This window comes from Panthera pardus, unplaced genomic scaffold (assembly GCF_024362965.1).
Source record: "Panthera pardus isolate Hobbes unplaced genomic scaffold, ASM2436296v1 HiC_scaffold_15, whole genome shotgun sequence".
Lineage (NCBI taxonomy): Eukaryota > Metazoa > Chordata > Mammalia > Carnivora > Felidae > Panthera > Panthera pardus.
In genome coordinates, this window is record NW_026526710.1 from 24306187 (window position 1) to 24321366 (window position 15180).

The following is a 15180-nucleotide window of genomic DNA, read 5'->3' on the forward strand; positions in this document are numbered from 1 at the left end:
CCACGCTGACAGTGTGGAGCCAGCTTGAGATTCTCTCTCTCCCTCTCTCTCTGTCCCTCCCATGCTTGTGGGTGCTCTCTCTCTCTCTCTCTCTCTCTCTCAAAATAAACTTTACGGGCTGTGATTCTTAACTGGTGGTTAGGAAGCCACACCCCTGGCATGGTAGTTAAAAGCACATGTTCAAAATTGCTGGTGATTTTCATAGTCCTACCTAATTTACTTCGAAATTTCAAGTAACCTTAAAGGTGAGCGTGAGACTCTTTATCACAAAGGGTCCTAAAAATGTTGAGCAGCATGAACGAACTACATGTCCTTCAGAACCAGGACATTCTTCATAACCAGGATTTGTCTCCAACCAGCTTTTGGTAGGTATCAGTTAACAGTGAGTTCAAGGTTATCTTCTCTTAGAAGGACATGAAAGAGAGTTTATCTGAGTTGCTGGTGAATTATAGCATCATTTGTCTCAATAGCTAGCCTCCTTGGGGTGTGTTAAAATTCTCCAGGAAGAACGAGCTGCTGAACAAGGACACATCGTTGCCAGCTTGGCCCCAATGGGGGCAAGGGAATCCCAGAGCAGGGCCAGGAACTGCATCAGGAAAAGGGGTGGAATCTGCTCCTGCACACAGGCCAAGGGTGATCAGGGCCCTGCTGGTTAACACTACAGGGCATGGCTACAGGAAGCAGGTTCTAGAGATATATATCCACATGTTCACTTTGGATGCTTAAAAACCCCAAATGACAGATGCAAGAAGCTGAGTGGATCTCAGCAGTATAAACCCAAAGAAGTCCATGCCAAGATGAATCCTAGTTAAACTTCCAAAAACTAACACAAAAGATCTTGAGAGCTGAGAAAAATAACACCTGACTTCTAGAGAAAGACCTGGAATAACTGCTGATTTCTCATCCGAAACCATGGAGGCTGGAGGACATGGCACATGGTTTTTCAAGCACTGAAAAAAAAGAACTGCCAATCTCGAATCTTATACCCAGTAAAAATATCCTTCAGAAATGAAGGGGAAATCCTCAGATGATGGAATACTGTCACCTGTAGACCTAACCTAAAAGAAGGGAGATGATAAAAGAAGAAACTTTGGAACATCAGGAAGAAAGAATATGATAAACAAAACTATATGGGTAAATACAATAAGCTTTCTTTCTCCTTTTAAGTTTTCTAAATTATGCTCAGCAGTTGAAGCAAACCTGATAATGCTGTCTGATGTGGTTTTAAATGTATGCAGAGGAAATATCTTACTATGTTTGAGAAGTCAGCTTTCTGTACTTCACTTGAATTGGTGAAAATATATATACATGGACCTGAATGAAAGTATCACATACCAAAAATTTTAAGATATAGTTAAAGTAGTGCAGTTTGTAGTATCAATTTGTAAAGTAGGGTAATTTGTAGCATCAGTGTTTATATTAGAAAAGTAGAAAAGTCTCAAGTCTGTAATCTAAGCTCCCACCTCAAGAATTGAGAAAAAAAGCAAAATGAAGCCAAGCAGAAGGCAGGACATAATAGAGCAGAAGTCAGTGAAATTGAAACTAGAAAATGATGGAGAAAATTAATGAAAACACAGCTGATACTTTGAAAAGATCAGTAAGGGGGTGCCTGGCTGGCTTAGTTGGTGGAGCATGTGACTCTTGATATCAGGGTTGTGGATTTGAGCTCCATGTTGGGTGTAGAGATTACTTAAAAGTAAAAAAGAAAGATCAGTAAAATTGATAAACCTAGCAAGATTGACAACAAAAGACAAACAAAAATGATCAAATTCAGTAACGAAATGGGCTATCACTACAGACCCTGCAGATATTGAAAGGGAGTATTACAAAAGCTCTATCCACATAAATTTGAGAATTTAGACAAAGTGGATCAATTTCTTGTAAAAAACAAGCTACCACAATTCACTCAATATCAAATAGATAGTTTGAGTTGTCCTGTCACTACTAAGAAATATGATTCATAGTTTAAAACCTCCCCAAAAGGAAATCTCCAGGCACAGGTGGTGTCTCTGGAGAATTTTACCAAACATTTAAAAAAGAATTAGTATATTGGGGCGCCTGGGTGGCTCAGTCGGTTGAGCGGCCGACTTCGGCTCAGGTCATGATCTCACGGTCCGTGAGTTCAAGCCCCGCGTCGGGCTCTGTGCTGACAGCTTGGAGCCTGGAGCCTATTTCGGATTCTGTGTCTCCCTCTCTCTGACCCTCCCCCACTCATGCTCTGTCTCTCTCTGTCTCAAAAATAAATAAACGTTAAAAAAAAATTAAAAAAAAAAAAAAAGAATTAATATAAATTCTCTTGCAGTCTTCTCCAGAAAATACAAGAGGGAACACTTCCCAGTAACATTTTACAAAGCTAGAATTACCTTGATCTCAAAACTAAAGACAGTACAGAAAAGGTAAACTATAGACCAATATCCCAAATGATTATAGACACAAAAGTCCTTAATAAAACGTTAGCAAACAGAACTAGATATAAAAAGAATTATACACCACGACCCAAGTGGGGTTTGTTATTCCAGGGATGGATATCTAGTTCAATATTTGAAGATTGATCAATGTAATCCACTATATTAACAGACTAAAGAAGACAAGACAGATATCAGTTGATGCAGAAAAAGCATTTAACAGAGGCACCTGGCTGGCTCAGTCATTAGAGCATACAACTCTTTTTTGTTTGTTTTTTAATTTTTTTTTTTAATCTTTATTTGCTTTTGAGAGAGTGTGAGCAGGGGAGGAACAGAGAGACAGGGAGACACAGAATCTGAAGCAGGCTCCAGGCTCTGAGCTGTCCGCAGAAAGCCCGATGTGGGGCTCGAACTCACGAACCGTAAGATCATGACCTGAGCTGAAGTTGGACACTTAACTGACTTAGCCACCCAGGTGCCCCTAGAGAATACAGCTCTTGATGTCAGGGTTGTGAGTTCAAGTGCCGCATTGGGTAGAGAGCCTACCTAATTAAAAAAAAAAAAAAAAAAAAAAAAAGGCACTTAAAACATTTATTCTTGGTTAAAAACTCTTAAGAAAAATGGGAATCGAGGGAAATTGCTTCAACTTAATAAAGAGCATCTGAAAAATATCCTATGTCTAACATTTATTTAATGGTGAGAGACTGAATGTTTTCTGCCTATGATAAGGCAAAGATACCTGCTCTTATCACTCTTGTTCAGCTTAGTGTTGGAAATATTAGCCAGAGCAGTAGGGCAAGAAAATTAAATAAAAAACATACAGATCAGAAAGAAATTAAACTGTCCCTATTTGTAGATGACATGACTGTCTGCATAGAAAATCTCAAGAGATCTACAAAAAACCCTGCTAGCACTAAGAGTTCAGCAGGGTCACAGGATACAAGATAAACATGCAAAAATCAATTGTATTTCTATGTACTGTTGGTGAACACATGGACATTCAGAAATACATTACCATTTACAATCACTCAATAAGAAAAGGAATACTTTGGTGTAAATCTGACAAACATGTTCAGGACTTATATGCCCAAAACTACAAAATACCAATAAAAGTAATTAAAGATCTCAATACCATGTTCATGGATTAGAATACTCAAGATGTCAATTGATATACAAGTTTAATGCAATTCCTGTGAATATTTCAGCAAGGCTTTTTGTACATATAGACAAAATTACCTAAAATTTATATGGAGGGGCACCTGGGTGCCTTAGTCAGTTAAGCATCAGACTCTTGATTTTGGCTCAGGTCCTGATCTCTCAGTTGGTGCATTCAACCCCACATCTGGTTCTGCATGGACAGTGCAGAGTCTGCTTGGGATTCTCTCTCCTTCCCTGCCCCTGCCCTACTTGTGCTCTCGCTCTCAAAATAAACTTAAAAAATATTTTAAAAAATAACATTTATATAGAAAGGCAAAGGAACTAGAATAACTAAAGCAATTTTGAAAAAGAAGGACAAAGGAGGAATCACCCTCCCCAATCTTGTCTTCATATATAGCTACAGTAATCAAGGCTGCATATTAATCCACAGTTCTCTCAAAATAAAAAGTTTAATATAAGAAAATGCTTTGCACAGTGTACTCGTAGGGTGCTTCATAGGACACTTCAGCTTCATGCTGCGCTCTCCAAAATTATACTTGGCTTGCTGTATGAGTTATTGATCATAGGCTGGTTGAGTGTTCTGGGTCTGTCCTGATGGTATTGTTAGGATGGCTGGTCTCTAGCCCTTCTGGGCCAGTGAGGAAATATGGGGTCAGTTGTTGAGCAGACCTGGTTCTTGATGACAAAATCATGCTATGTGCTAATGAAGTGATTCATCCTTGGCCACTGCCTTGTCTGGCTCATCCCAGAAGTGGTGCATGGTCATTAGAGTTTGGGTTACAACAACAGGGCAGAACAGAGAGAAAACATTTGACCACATGGGACCTTCTTGTAATCTGGCCAGTTGCAGATGGTCCCTACAAGTTCACACCTGGTGTGGCTACATTTCCAGGAGGCAGGGTCCATTACACACCTGCATGTCTGTTATGTGTGTGTTGCCTGGAGAGTCAGAAACAGAGGAAGGGTCTGTGAAAAGCCACAGAGCAGCCTAATATCTCTGAGGGATTTTTTTATTGGTGAGGAAGTGGCAGATGGTTGTGTGCCCGTGGGACACTGACTTTAAAGTGATTTATCTGGAAGGAAGCTGTTATTTTTCTCGGGCTTCCATAACAAAGTACCAGACTGGATGGCTTAAACAACAGAAATCCATTTCCTCTTAGTTTTGGTGTCTAGAAGTTCCAGATCAAGGTGTCAGAGGATGTGTGTGTGGATGAGGGCCAGGAGGGGGTGGTGCTCATCCTGTGCTTCCTCCTGCAACCCCATGTTGGGGAGGGCCACCCTCAGTTGTCATTCTCTTCATCCTCAACTTTGTCAGGGAGGTCTAGCAGAGGAGGAAGGGGATGGGAGGTTGGGGCCAAACATGGTGAGGTCAGGTCCTGCAATCAGTTAGCAATTCCTGTCCTTTCTCCTGATTTCAGAGAAGCTGATGACTCCTGAGATGTTTTCAGAAATCCTCTGTGATGACCTGGATTTGAACCCTCTGACATTTGTGCCAGCCATCGCCTCTGCCATCAGGCAGCAGATAGAGTCCTACCCCACAGACAGCATCTTGGAGGACCAGTCAGACCAGCGTGTCATCATCAAGGTAGGCAGCTCCTGGGTGGGCCATAGGGTGCTGAGAGTACACTGAGGCCTTAGTCAAAGCCTGTCTTTGGGGTCCATGCTGTGGGATCAGACTTCTGGAAAACCATCTTTTGGGTAGCTCGTGGCTCTTTATACCCCAGGAAAAGTATGGGCTGATTTCTTGGAGGAAGGTCTCATATTCTGCATGTCTCCAGGGCACCACCAGGCATTGAACAGAGCCCAGGTGGTGCTCCAGAGGAGATTATGCCAGCTGCCAGGCAGAGCAGGGAAGCCCATAGTGAGAGGAACAGTGGTGCCACACTCTTCCTGTGGACTGGCTGGGCCAAGCACACCTCATACCATGTAGTAACCTGCCTCAGGGCTGGGGGGAGATGCTGCCTTGCCTGTTGTGTTACAGGTGAAGAGGTTGCCACATGGAGAGGTGAGGTCACCTGCCCCCAACTGCCCAGCTGAGAAGTGAGTGCTGAGATTTGGGCCCAGGCCTGCCTGCCTCAGAGCCTGCTTGGTGTGAAGTGGTATCTCATTGTGGGTTTGATTTGCATTTCCCTGTTGATTAGTGACGTTGATTAGTATCTTTCAGGTGCCTGTTGGTCAGTTGTAGATCTTTGGAGAAATGTGTGTTCAAGTTCTTTGCCTTTTTTCAATCAGATTTTTTGTTCTTTTGTTGTTGAGTTTTATGAGTTCTTTGTATATTCTAGTTATCAATCCCTTATTATACAGGTGATTTGCAAATATTTTCTCCCATTCTTTGCGTTTTTACTCATTTGATAGCGTCCTTTGCTGCATAAAAGTTTTCATTTTGATAAAGTCTGCTTTGTCTTTTCGTTTGTGCCCTTGGTCTCCTATCTAAGAACTCATTGCCAAATCCAATGGCATGAAGCTTTTTTCCTGTTTTAATAGTTTTATAGTTTTATCTCTTATATTTGGGTCTTTCATCCATTTTGAGTTAGGCAAGTGTCCAACTTCATTCTTCTGTGTGTGTGGATAGCCTGTTTTCTAGCACCATCTGTGGAAAGGACTATCCTTTCTACATTGAATGGTCTTAGTACCCTTGTTGAAAATTATATGCCTGTATTTTTGAGTTTATTTCTGAGCTTTCTATTCTATTGGTCTATATGTCTTTTTATGTCAGTACCACACTGTGTTGATTACTGTAGCTTTGCAAAAAGTTCTGAAATGGTTCGAACCCACGAACCATGAGATCATGACCTGAGTCAAGTCAGACACTTAACCGACTGAGCCACCCAGGCACCCCTTTCAAGATTGTTTTGACTGTTCAGATTCTATTTAAGTTTAGGATAGATTTTTATTCTGTTTCTGCAAGAAACATTGTTGAGATTTTGATAAGGATTACAATGAATTTGTAAATTTTTTTGGATAGTCTTGGCATCTAAATTATACTTAGTCTTGGGGCACCTGGGTGGCTCAGTCAGTTAAGTGTCTGACTCTTGATTTCGGCTCAGTCATGATCTCATAGTTGGTGAGTTTGAGCCACATCTTGGGCTTCATGCTAACAGTGTAGACAGAGCCTGCTTGGGATTCTATCTCTCTTTCCCTCTCTCTCTTTCCCTCTCTCTCTGCCCCTCCCCCGTGCTGTCACTCTCTCTCTTCTCTCAAAATAAATAAACAAACTTAAAAAGGTAATTAATATTTTGTAGTATTATTTCTTTAATTTCTTTGAGCAGTGTTTTATAGTTTTCATTGTACAAATTTTTCACCTCTTTGGTTAATTTGTAAGTATTTTATTCTTTTTAATGCTATTATAAATTAAATTTTTAAAAAATTAAAAAAAATTTTTTTTAATCTTTATTTATTTTTGAGAGAGAGACGGAGTGTGAGCAGGGGAGGAGCAGAGAGAGAGGGAGACACAGCATCCAAAGCAGGCTCCAGGCCCTGAGCTGTCAGCACAGAGCCTGATGCAGGGCTTGAACTCATGAACCGTGAGATCATGACCTGAGCTGAAGTCAGACGCTGAACCGACTGAGCCACCCAGGCGCCCCTTAAAAATTATTTTGTTTATTTATGTTGGTTTTTTTTGAGAGAGAGAGAGAGCATGTGCACACATGCACAAGCCGGGGAGGGGCGGGGAGAAGGAGAGACAGAATCCCAAGTAGGCTCCGCACTGTCAGTGCAGAGCCCAATTTGGGGCTTGAACTCAGGAACCATGAGATCATGACCTAAGCCAAGATCAAGGGCCAGATGCTTAACCGACTGCACCACCCAGGCGCCCCAAATGAAATTGTTTTCTTAAATTTTTTTTCACATTTTTTATTGTGTATAGAAACGCAGCTGATTGTGTGTTGACTTTGTATCTTGCTGCTCTGCTGAACTTATTCGTTCTAACAGCTTTTTTGTGTAATCTTCAGGGTTTTCTATGTATAAGGTTATATCATCTGTGAGTAGAGATAACTTTACTTTTTCTTTTCCAATTTGGATACCTTTTATTTCTTTTTCTTACCTAATTCCTCTGGCTAGAAATTCCAGTACTGTGTTGAATAGAAGTGGCAAGAGCAGGCATCCTTGGCTAGTTCCTGATTTTAGAGGAAAATGTTTCAGCTTTCACTATTGAGTATAATGTTCACTGTTAGTTTTTTATAGATGGATTTATTAGGTTGAAATAGTTTCTTTCTTTTTGTCGTTGTTGACTGTTTTTATCACAAAAGGATGTTGAATTTTGCCAAATGCTTTTTCTGCGTTGAGATGATGATGTGATTTTTTTCAATCTGTTAATATGGTTTATTACATTGATAAATTTTTGTATTGAACTATCTTTGCATTGCTAAAATAAATCCTACTTGGTCATGGTATATAATTCTTTTAATATGCCACTGAATTCAGTTTGCTAGTGTTTTGAAGATTTTTACATCAGTGTTCATAAGGAATATTGGTCTATAGTTTTCCTTTTTTTGTAGTATTTGGCTTTGATACCAGGGCGGTGAATTATGAAGTGTTCCCTCCTCTTCAGTTTTTTGGCAGAGTTCGAAAAGGATTGGTGTTAGTTCTTCTCTTGGTGCTTGGTAGAATTCACCAGTGAAGCCATCAGGTCCAGGACTTTTCTTTGTGGGGAAGATTTTGTTTATTCATTCAGTCTCCTTACTAGTTAATTTCGTTCATTCGTTCGTTCGTTCGTTCCTTCCTTCCTTCCTTCCTTCCTCCCTTCCTGCCTTCCTCCCTTCCTTTTCCTTCCTTCCTTCCTTTGTTCCGTGGAGCTTGAACTTGTGACCTGAAGATCAAGAGTCTCATGCTGTACTGACTGAGCCAGCCAGGTGCCCCACTAGTTAATTTCTTTTGAGAGAAATACAAATCTGTTTTTCTTAACCCATTTTAGTTTCATATTATGGCCAACTAACAGGAAAAGGGCATGGGGCATCTGGGTGGCTCAGTCAGCTGAATGTCTGACTTCAGCTCAGGTCATGATCTTGGTGTTTGTGAGTTCTAGCCCTGCATAGGGCTCGATGCTGTCAGCTTGGAGCCCATTTCAGATCCTCTGTCCACCTGCCCCCTGTGCTCTGCCCCTTCCCTGCTTGCATGCCTATGCTCGCTCTCTCTCTCTCTCTCTCTCTCTCTCTCAAAAATAAACATTAAACAAAAAAAGATAAAAGGCATAATTGAGAAAGAAGGGGAACTTCATAGGAGAGAAATGGAGGGCAATGGGAGCCTTACCTGCTTTCTCATGCATAGCCTGTCCCCTCTAAAGAATGGCCCTGAGAACTCTGCTCTGTGCTGTGTCTTTGTCCTGTTAACTGTGGTGGGGATGTGGCCTTATGGGGTTAGCCACACCCACCAACATGCTTCCAAATGGATGGGGTTGGCCACAGGCAGGGTCCTCATGAGACTGACCAGTTAGCATCCCTGACATTTTTCTCAGAATTTTTCTTTTTCTTTCTTTCTTTTTTCTTTCTTTCTTTCTTTCTTTCTTTCTTTCTTTCTTTCTTTCTTTCTTTCTTTCTTTCTTTCTTTCTTTCTTTCTTTCTTTCTTTCTTTCTTTCTTTCTTTCTTTCTTTCTTTCTTTCTTTCTTTCTTTCTTTCTTTTCTTTCTTTTCTTTCTTTCTTTCTTTCTTTCTTTCTTTCTTTCTTTCTTTCCTTTCTTTCTTTCTTCCTTTCTTTCCTGTCCTTTCCTTTTTCCTTTCCTTTTTCCTTTCCTTTTTCCTTTCCTTTCCTTTTTCCTTTCCTTTCCTTTCCTTTCCTTTCCTTTCCTTTCCTTTCCTTTCCTTTCCATTCCATTCCATTCCATTCCATTCCATTCCATTCCATTCCATTCCATTCCATTCTGACAGGGCTTCTGAGCAGCCATACAGAAAGTGGTCAGGCAGTTGAAAACCTGTCTGGGGTTGCCACCATCTCTCCTGACCAGAGGCTTTCTTGGTGACTAGACACTTGTCAGCTGTTGGCCCCTTTAAGCCCTCCATCCCATCTGTAATCCCCACTGTGGGACGGTGTCAGCTGGTAGGTAGGCTTTGGGAGACCACCCCCAGGTTGGGTTTCCCTGCCCGGTTCTGGCGTGAGGTCTCGCTGGCACCGAAGTCTGACACGGCTGGCCCAGGGAAGCTTTGCTGCCGTGGGACAGTGGTGTGTTTATCAGGCCAGAGCCCTCATGGGCATTGTGACCTAGGGGACAGCACCCATCTTGTAAGTGAGGAAACTGAAGGTCACACCCAAGGTTTTGGTCAAGAGGACTCAAGGAGAGTTGGGTACTTCTTTGAGGATATTCTTCCTTGTATGGCTCCTGGGACACGGTAGAGGACAGGAATCTTTGCCATGATGGCATCTGAGGAGTGTCTGTCTTCACAGAGCTGTGCCTTAGCATGGAGTGGCCACTTAATAGATGTTCTTGGGGTCTCTGGGACCATAGCTCAGATCTGGCTGCCTTTACAGGGGCACCTGGCCTGGGTTGACTCTCTTCAGCTTCAGGGGTTTGGGGAGGACTCAGTGCTTCTCCTAAGTCTAGCTGTCAGGCTCTATGGGGCTGGCAGACTTCTGTGAAGGTGTGTGTGGTGATACGGGTTGCGGCTGGGGAGCCTGGCCCCTGTGCTGCATGCCTACTCAGGAGTCCTGGCCCTGTCTCATCTCTGCACCTCCTCAGGGTCCAGCCACTCCTGTCCTCACCACCCCACCATCCCTACAGCTAGATGGCTACCTCCAGTAAGGGTCCCAGTGGCAGCCAGTGTCTCTTCTGTGCTCCAAACAGGGCTTCCAGATCCCTCTCTGGAAGCTGGAGGCCTTAGGACGGCCTCAGGCCCAACTTTGCTCAGGACCCTTCTCTCCGAGGAGCCACATGGCCTTCTCTCTCTGCCCATGCAGTTCTTCCTAAAATGCTGCCTCCCCGGGAGGCCTTCTTGGGCCTCCTGGCTAACGTGGCCACCTCTGTACTTTCTGTTCCTCCCTTCATTTTCTTCTTAGGACTTGGTGACGTATGACATATACCATGCATTCACATATTTAACTTGCTTAGGTGTCTCTCCCCAGCTGGAACATCCTCCACGAAGATGGTTTTTTGTCTGTCATACCCACCATTGCATTCCCTGTGCCTCTCCGTGATAAGCACACAATCTGTATTTTTTTAATAGACGCAAGCATTAATGACCAGTTGGCAGGGGACAGGCAACCCAGTCCACACGGTGGCTAAGATATGGCACCAGGCATGCCAGGTATGGCACCTGGGGCAGGGTTTGCCGGGCCTGGGTGTGGATGGCTACACCTGTTGGTCCTGTTTGTTTCTTTTTGATGTTTTTCTGTGGGCTGACTGCTGCATCATGTCTTTCTGGTCCTAGCGTGCCCTTGGGGCTCAGTGGGCATTCGTTTCCTGTGAGGGGAAGGGACAGCTCTTCCAGCTCCATTCTGTAAACCATCATTCATTGCCCAGTGTGAGCAGAACACAGAAATGGGAAAGGACCCAGGCTCATTGGCAGTGAGTGGAAGGTGGTATACAGGGTCCAAAGGTGCAGAGCTTCATGAATGGGGACAGGGAGTGGGGTCCCATGCTTCTTTGAAGGCAGTGGAAAGGCCCCAGTGGCTGTGAGCCCTGAGCAGTGGCCACCCTGATTTTTGTCTTGAAGAGCTGAGCACTCAGGGACAGTAGGGTGAATGAGCAGTACTGTGGCCTGGAGTACTACTGAGCAGTAGAATGAGCAGTACTGCTCACCTAGAGAGCAGTGAGGGGTGGTCCCAGTAGGAGGAGTCTCGTGGATACAGTGCCCCAGGACACAGCCAGACCCTCAAGAGTCCTTCCTGTGTGTCTCAGTGATGCCCAGTTTCAGAGCAGGCCTGCTCATCTGTGGGGTGAGGAGTAAAGATGGTGATTCTGAGTGCAGGTGTAAGTGGGGAGCCCTGGGGCACAGGCTAGGTTCTGTCTTGGTCTGGGTGCTGCACAGGCGGGGCCTGGACCCTCTTCTGGCTGTAGTTTACATGTCAGCAGGATATCTGCTGGGTGCGTGGTGGGCAGAGTTGGCTGTGGGCCTCTGCTGCCCACCCAGGCTTTGCCTGCACCTTGTGGGCTATTCAGGTGGAGTGTGCATCTAATGTGAGATGGGTAGCTGTGCCAGGCCTTGAGCCAGAGCCCCTTGTGGCAGGAGGCCACCCAGGAGGTGCGTGGTGTCATCTCCAATTTCTGGATGGGGACCTGTGGCCAGAAGGACAAGGCCAGCCCCAGTTCTCAGCTAGTAAGTTGTGGGCAGGGTCCAGCCCGGCCTGGTGGCTCCCTAGTAGGCTGTCTCATCTCCTTGAGGCCTCTCCAGGTAGGGTACGGTTCTGACTCCTTTAACTTGTGTTCTTTGGTTCTTGTCCCAGCTGAATATCCATGTGGGAAACATTTCGCTGGTGGACCAGTTTGAGTGGGACATGTCAGAGAAGGAGAACTCACCAGAGAAATTTGCCCTGAAGCTGTGCTCAGAGCTGGGGCTGGGCGGGGAGTTTGTCACCACCATCGCGTACAGCATTCGGGGACAGCTGAGCTGGCATCAGAAGACCTATGCCTTCAGGTAGGATCCCAGACAAGCCCCGCCCTCCTTTGTAAACCTGTTTTGGGGAAAAGACGTCTCCCTGTGTGTGGTTATGCCTTCGGGTCTGTCTGGAGCCCAGAAAAACGGTCTGGCCATGGGCAGCCGCAGCCAGCTCAGTGGCAACTTGTTGTCTTGTTCCTCCCTCCTCCTGTGTCTCAGTGGTAGGACTCCCCACCCTTATCATGGTGGGGGTGACTCTGAGGAGGTGGTTTATCTGCCCCCTCCGTCCTCCAGCACCCCCACCCCCTGCCTGGGACCATCCTCTGTTGCCGAAAGCCCCTCCACACCTCCACCCTGCCGCCACCTCTGTATTCTCCCAGACTTTTCCCTCTCTCAGGGTTGGGTCACCCACCCCAGGGTTTGTCATCTGATGGACTTGCCTTCTGTCTCAAACAAGAGCTGCTCCAAACAGCCCTCCCCAGCTTGTAAGAGTCAGGAGACCTCCAGCAGTTTTCTTTTTTACTGTTGCATCTTGCCAGTCAGAGACTTGTTGGTGAGCACCCATTTGGACTGGACCCCTGTATAGGGTGCCGCAGAAGATAAAGAGCCACATCCAGGCTGCCTGTGAAGGTGGGAGTATAAACAGAACATTCCAGACCGGTATCCTGTGGGTGGACCAGGGGACAGGGGCTCCCAGAGAGGCAGACATGGCCTTCCTATTGGTGGTGGCCCCACAGTGCAAAGTGTGGGCCTAGTAGGAGGTGGGGGGCGGTGGACGTGAACTGATAGTAGAGCTTGCCCGCCTCAGGACTGTTCCACCATAACTGGCCCTGTTCCCTGTGCTCCTTTTCCTCTTGGGAAAGTACAGTCTGGGGGTGGCACTGAGTATCCCTGCATCAAAACAGGATGTTAGGATTTATTCCGGTCATCAAACTGTCATCGTCTACATTTGGCGATCGTTACTCAAGGACCGCAGCTTAAAATGGCACATGAGGAGCAAGTACGAAGGTCTTTTTGCAAAGATAGGACAGTTAATGGAGCTCGTGAGTATGTTTGTGTCTCAGCTGGTTTTCCCAGAAATCCCAGGAGACTGCTTTCTTGCTGCTTCCTGTAAATCTGAGCAAGAGAGAAGGAATGACCGTACACCCTCAGGGCTTGAGGTCCCGGCCCTGGGAAACCACTGGGTTCTGTGGGGATCCAAGCACCGCCCGCTCCAGGCATCTGGTCTGAGATGTCACATATGTCACCTTCCCGGAACCTCCCAGTGGCCCTACCAACCGGGTAGTCCTGCTTCACAGACAGAGCCCAGGCCCTGGGAGGAGGTGTCAGTGAGCTGTGATGTAGTGTCTGGGTCCTTGAGAGCCCTGCTGGAGGTGTGGCCGTGCACGTCCATTCATGCTGTACTTGAGCCAAGGCCGACAGGTCTGAAGACCTGCCTGGGGTGGCCCCGCTCCCTGGAATGCTCCTGGAGGTGGGAAGTGGTGATGTTGTACAGGTCATGAGAGTGAGTACCCCAGGTACCTGAGCCCTCAGATGCTGGTTGAGCCTGAATCCATGTTCTGACTGGCAGATGGTGTGTGTGGAGTAGGGAGTATTCCTGCTGCAGGACCCTGAGGGTGTTGGCCATGTGGCAGCATCCCTCCTGCTCTGACCCCTGGGTGACCCGAGTGTCCTCCTAAAACTCTTGTCAAGCTTCAGGCTGTACCCCCTGGGAACTCTGGTGGTGGCAGATCAGGACTTATAGCAGATCCCCTCCACCCCATCTCAGGAGCCAGTTAATGAATTCCGTTTGGTGGACAGGGAGCATCACAGACCTCTATCCTGCTGCAGTCTGTAGTGCTGAGTGTGCAGGTTTCATGTCCTTGGGATTGAAGGCAGGGCGGCTTACTGGGGACCAGGGTGGGCACACATCCCCTCCACAGCAGCCCAGGCCAGCCAGGTTGGAGGGGCACAGCCTGCCTGGGATCTGGGAGGCAGCCCAGTGCCTCTTTTGCATCGGGACAGCTGCTTGTGTTTTCCCAGCTGACCAGGCCTCTTGAGCTCCTCAGGCTAGGTCTGGCCCATTGTGTGTGCTGTGTGTGGTCTGGGCAACTGGATGCTGTGGATAGAGCTTGCAAGACCGGAAGGGGAGGTTAGGGTCAGAGGCTGGCTTATTGTGGACTCCATCATTCAGGGGACAGAACTATGGCCTTCTAAGGCAAGCAGGGAAGGGGATTGGAACTTATGTCTCCTGACCCTGACCCACATTCTTACCATAGCACCACACCATCCCTTGGGAGCTCTCTTAACTCTCCCTGGGGGGACCAGTGTCAGCCCTTCTCTCTGGGTTGCTGCCTGGGGGAGGTAGAGTGGGCTGCCATGTCCCCACAGCCAGGGGCCACTTGGTCCATGGAGAGCCAGACCAGGGGCCCCCACCTGATCTCTACTGCACACAAGACTTGACACCTGCTGAGTCACATGACTCCTTAAAAGGGACTTTAAATTTTGGGCCTCTGTCATCCCATGTTGTAGATGCTCTGAATCCCTGCAGGCCAGTCCTGTCTGTCTCCCCCTCACCAGACCTAGCCCAGTGTCTGGCTGCAGTGCTTGGTGATGGTGGTGTTGTGTCCATGGTGGAGCAGGGCGTGCTGCTGGTCACAGGACATTTGTGGGGGGTGGGGGTGGGGGCAGAATGCCCACAAACTAGTCAGGGGAGTGAAGGCAGGCTGCTTCCTTTCAGCAGTGGGACGGGCAGGCCTGACGTGGGCAAGCCTGGGGGGACACGCATGTGACAAACAGATTGGGGGCCCCAAGCTTCTAGAGGACAGAGCTGCCCCAGAGTGACAGTGAGTGACAGGAGGGGGACAGAGCTCTGCCAGGGGAAGGGCCTGGGCTGAGCAAAACATGTGGGAGTGTCAGACATTGACCCAAACCTGTGAGCTGCTACCTGGTTGGAAAGTTGCATCAGTAGACTTACTGGCACCTCCTGCAGGCCAGCCCTGTGCCTGAGGCTGGGGACACAGAGAAGAAACATCTAGCAGAGTGCACTGGAGGCTGCAGGCGCGAGGAGGGGAGCCGCGGGTAGGAGGCATAGAACCTGGGGTGAGGTGGCCGGG

At 46.6% G+C, this 15180-nt stretch overlaps 1 protein-coding gene across 2 annotated transcripts in view; it reads left to right on the forward strand.

Annotated features, from left to right (window-relative positions):
• Positions 1 to 15180, forward strand: part of SMARCB1 (SWI/SNF related, matrix associated, actin dependent regulator of chromatin, subfamily b, member 1) — a 34387-nt gene that overhangs the window by 14249 nt on the left and 4958 nt on the right. For both annotated transcript variants that reach the window (XM_019437422.2, XM_019437423.2), the window contains exons 6-7: positions 4982 to 5148; positions 11934 to 12124. In XM_019437422.2, the coding sequence (XP_019292967.1) occupies positions 4982 to 5148; positions 11934 to 12124 (358 nt within the window). The remainder of the gene's footprint in view (positions 1 to 4981; positions 5149 to 11933; positions 12125 to 15180) is intronic.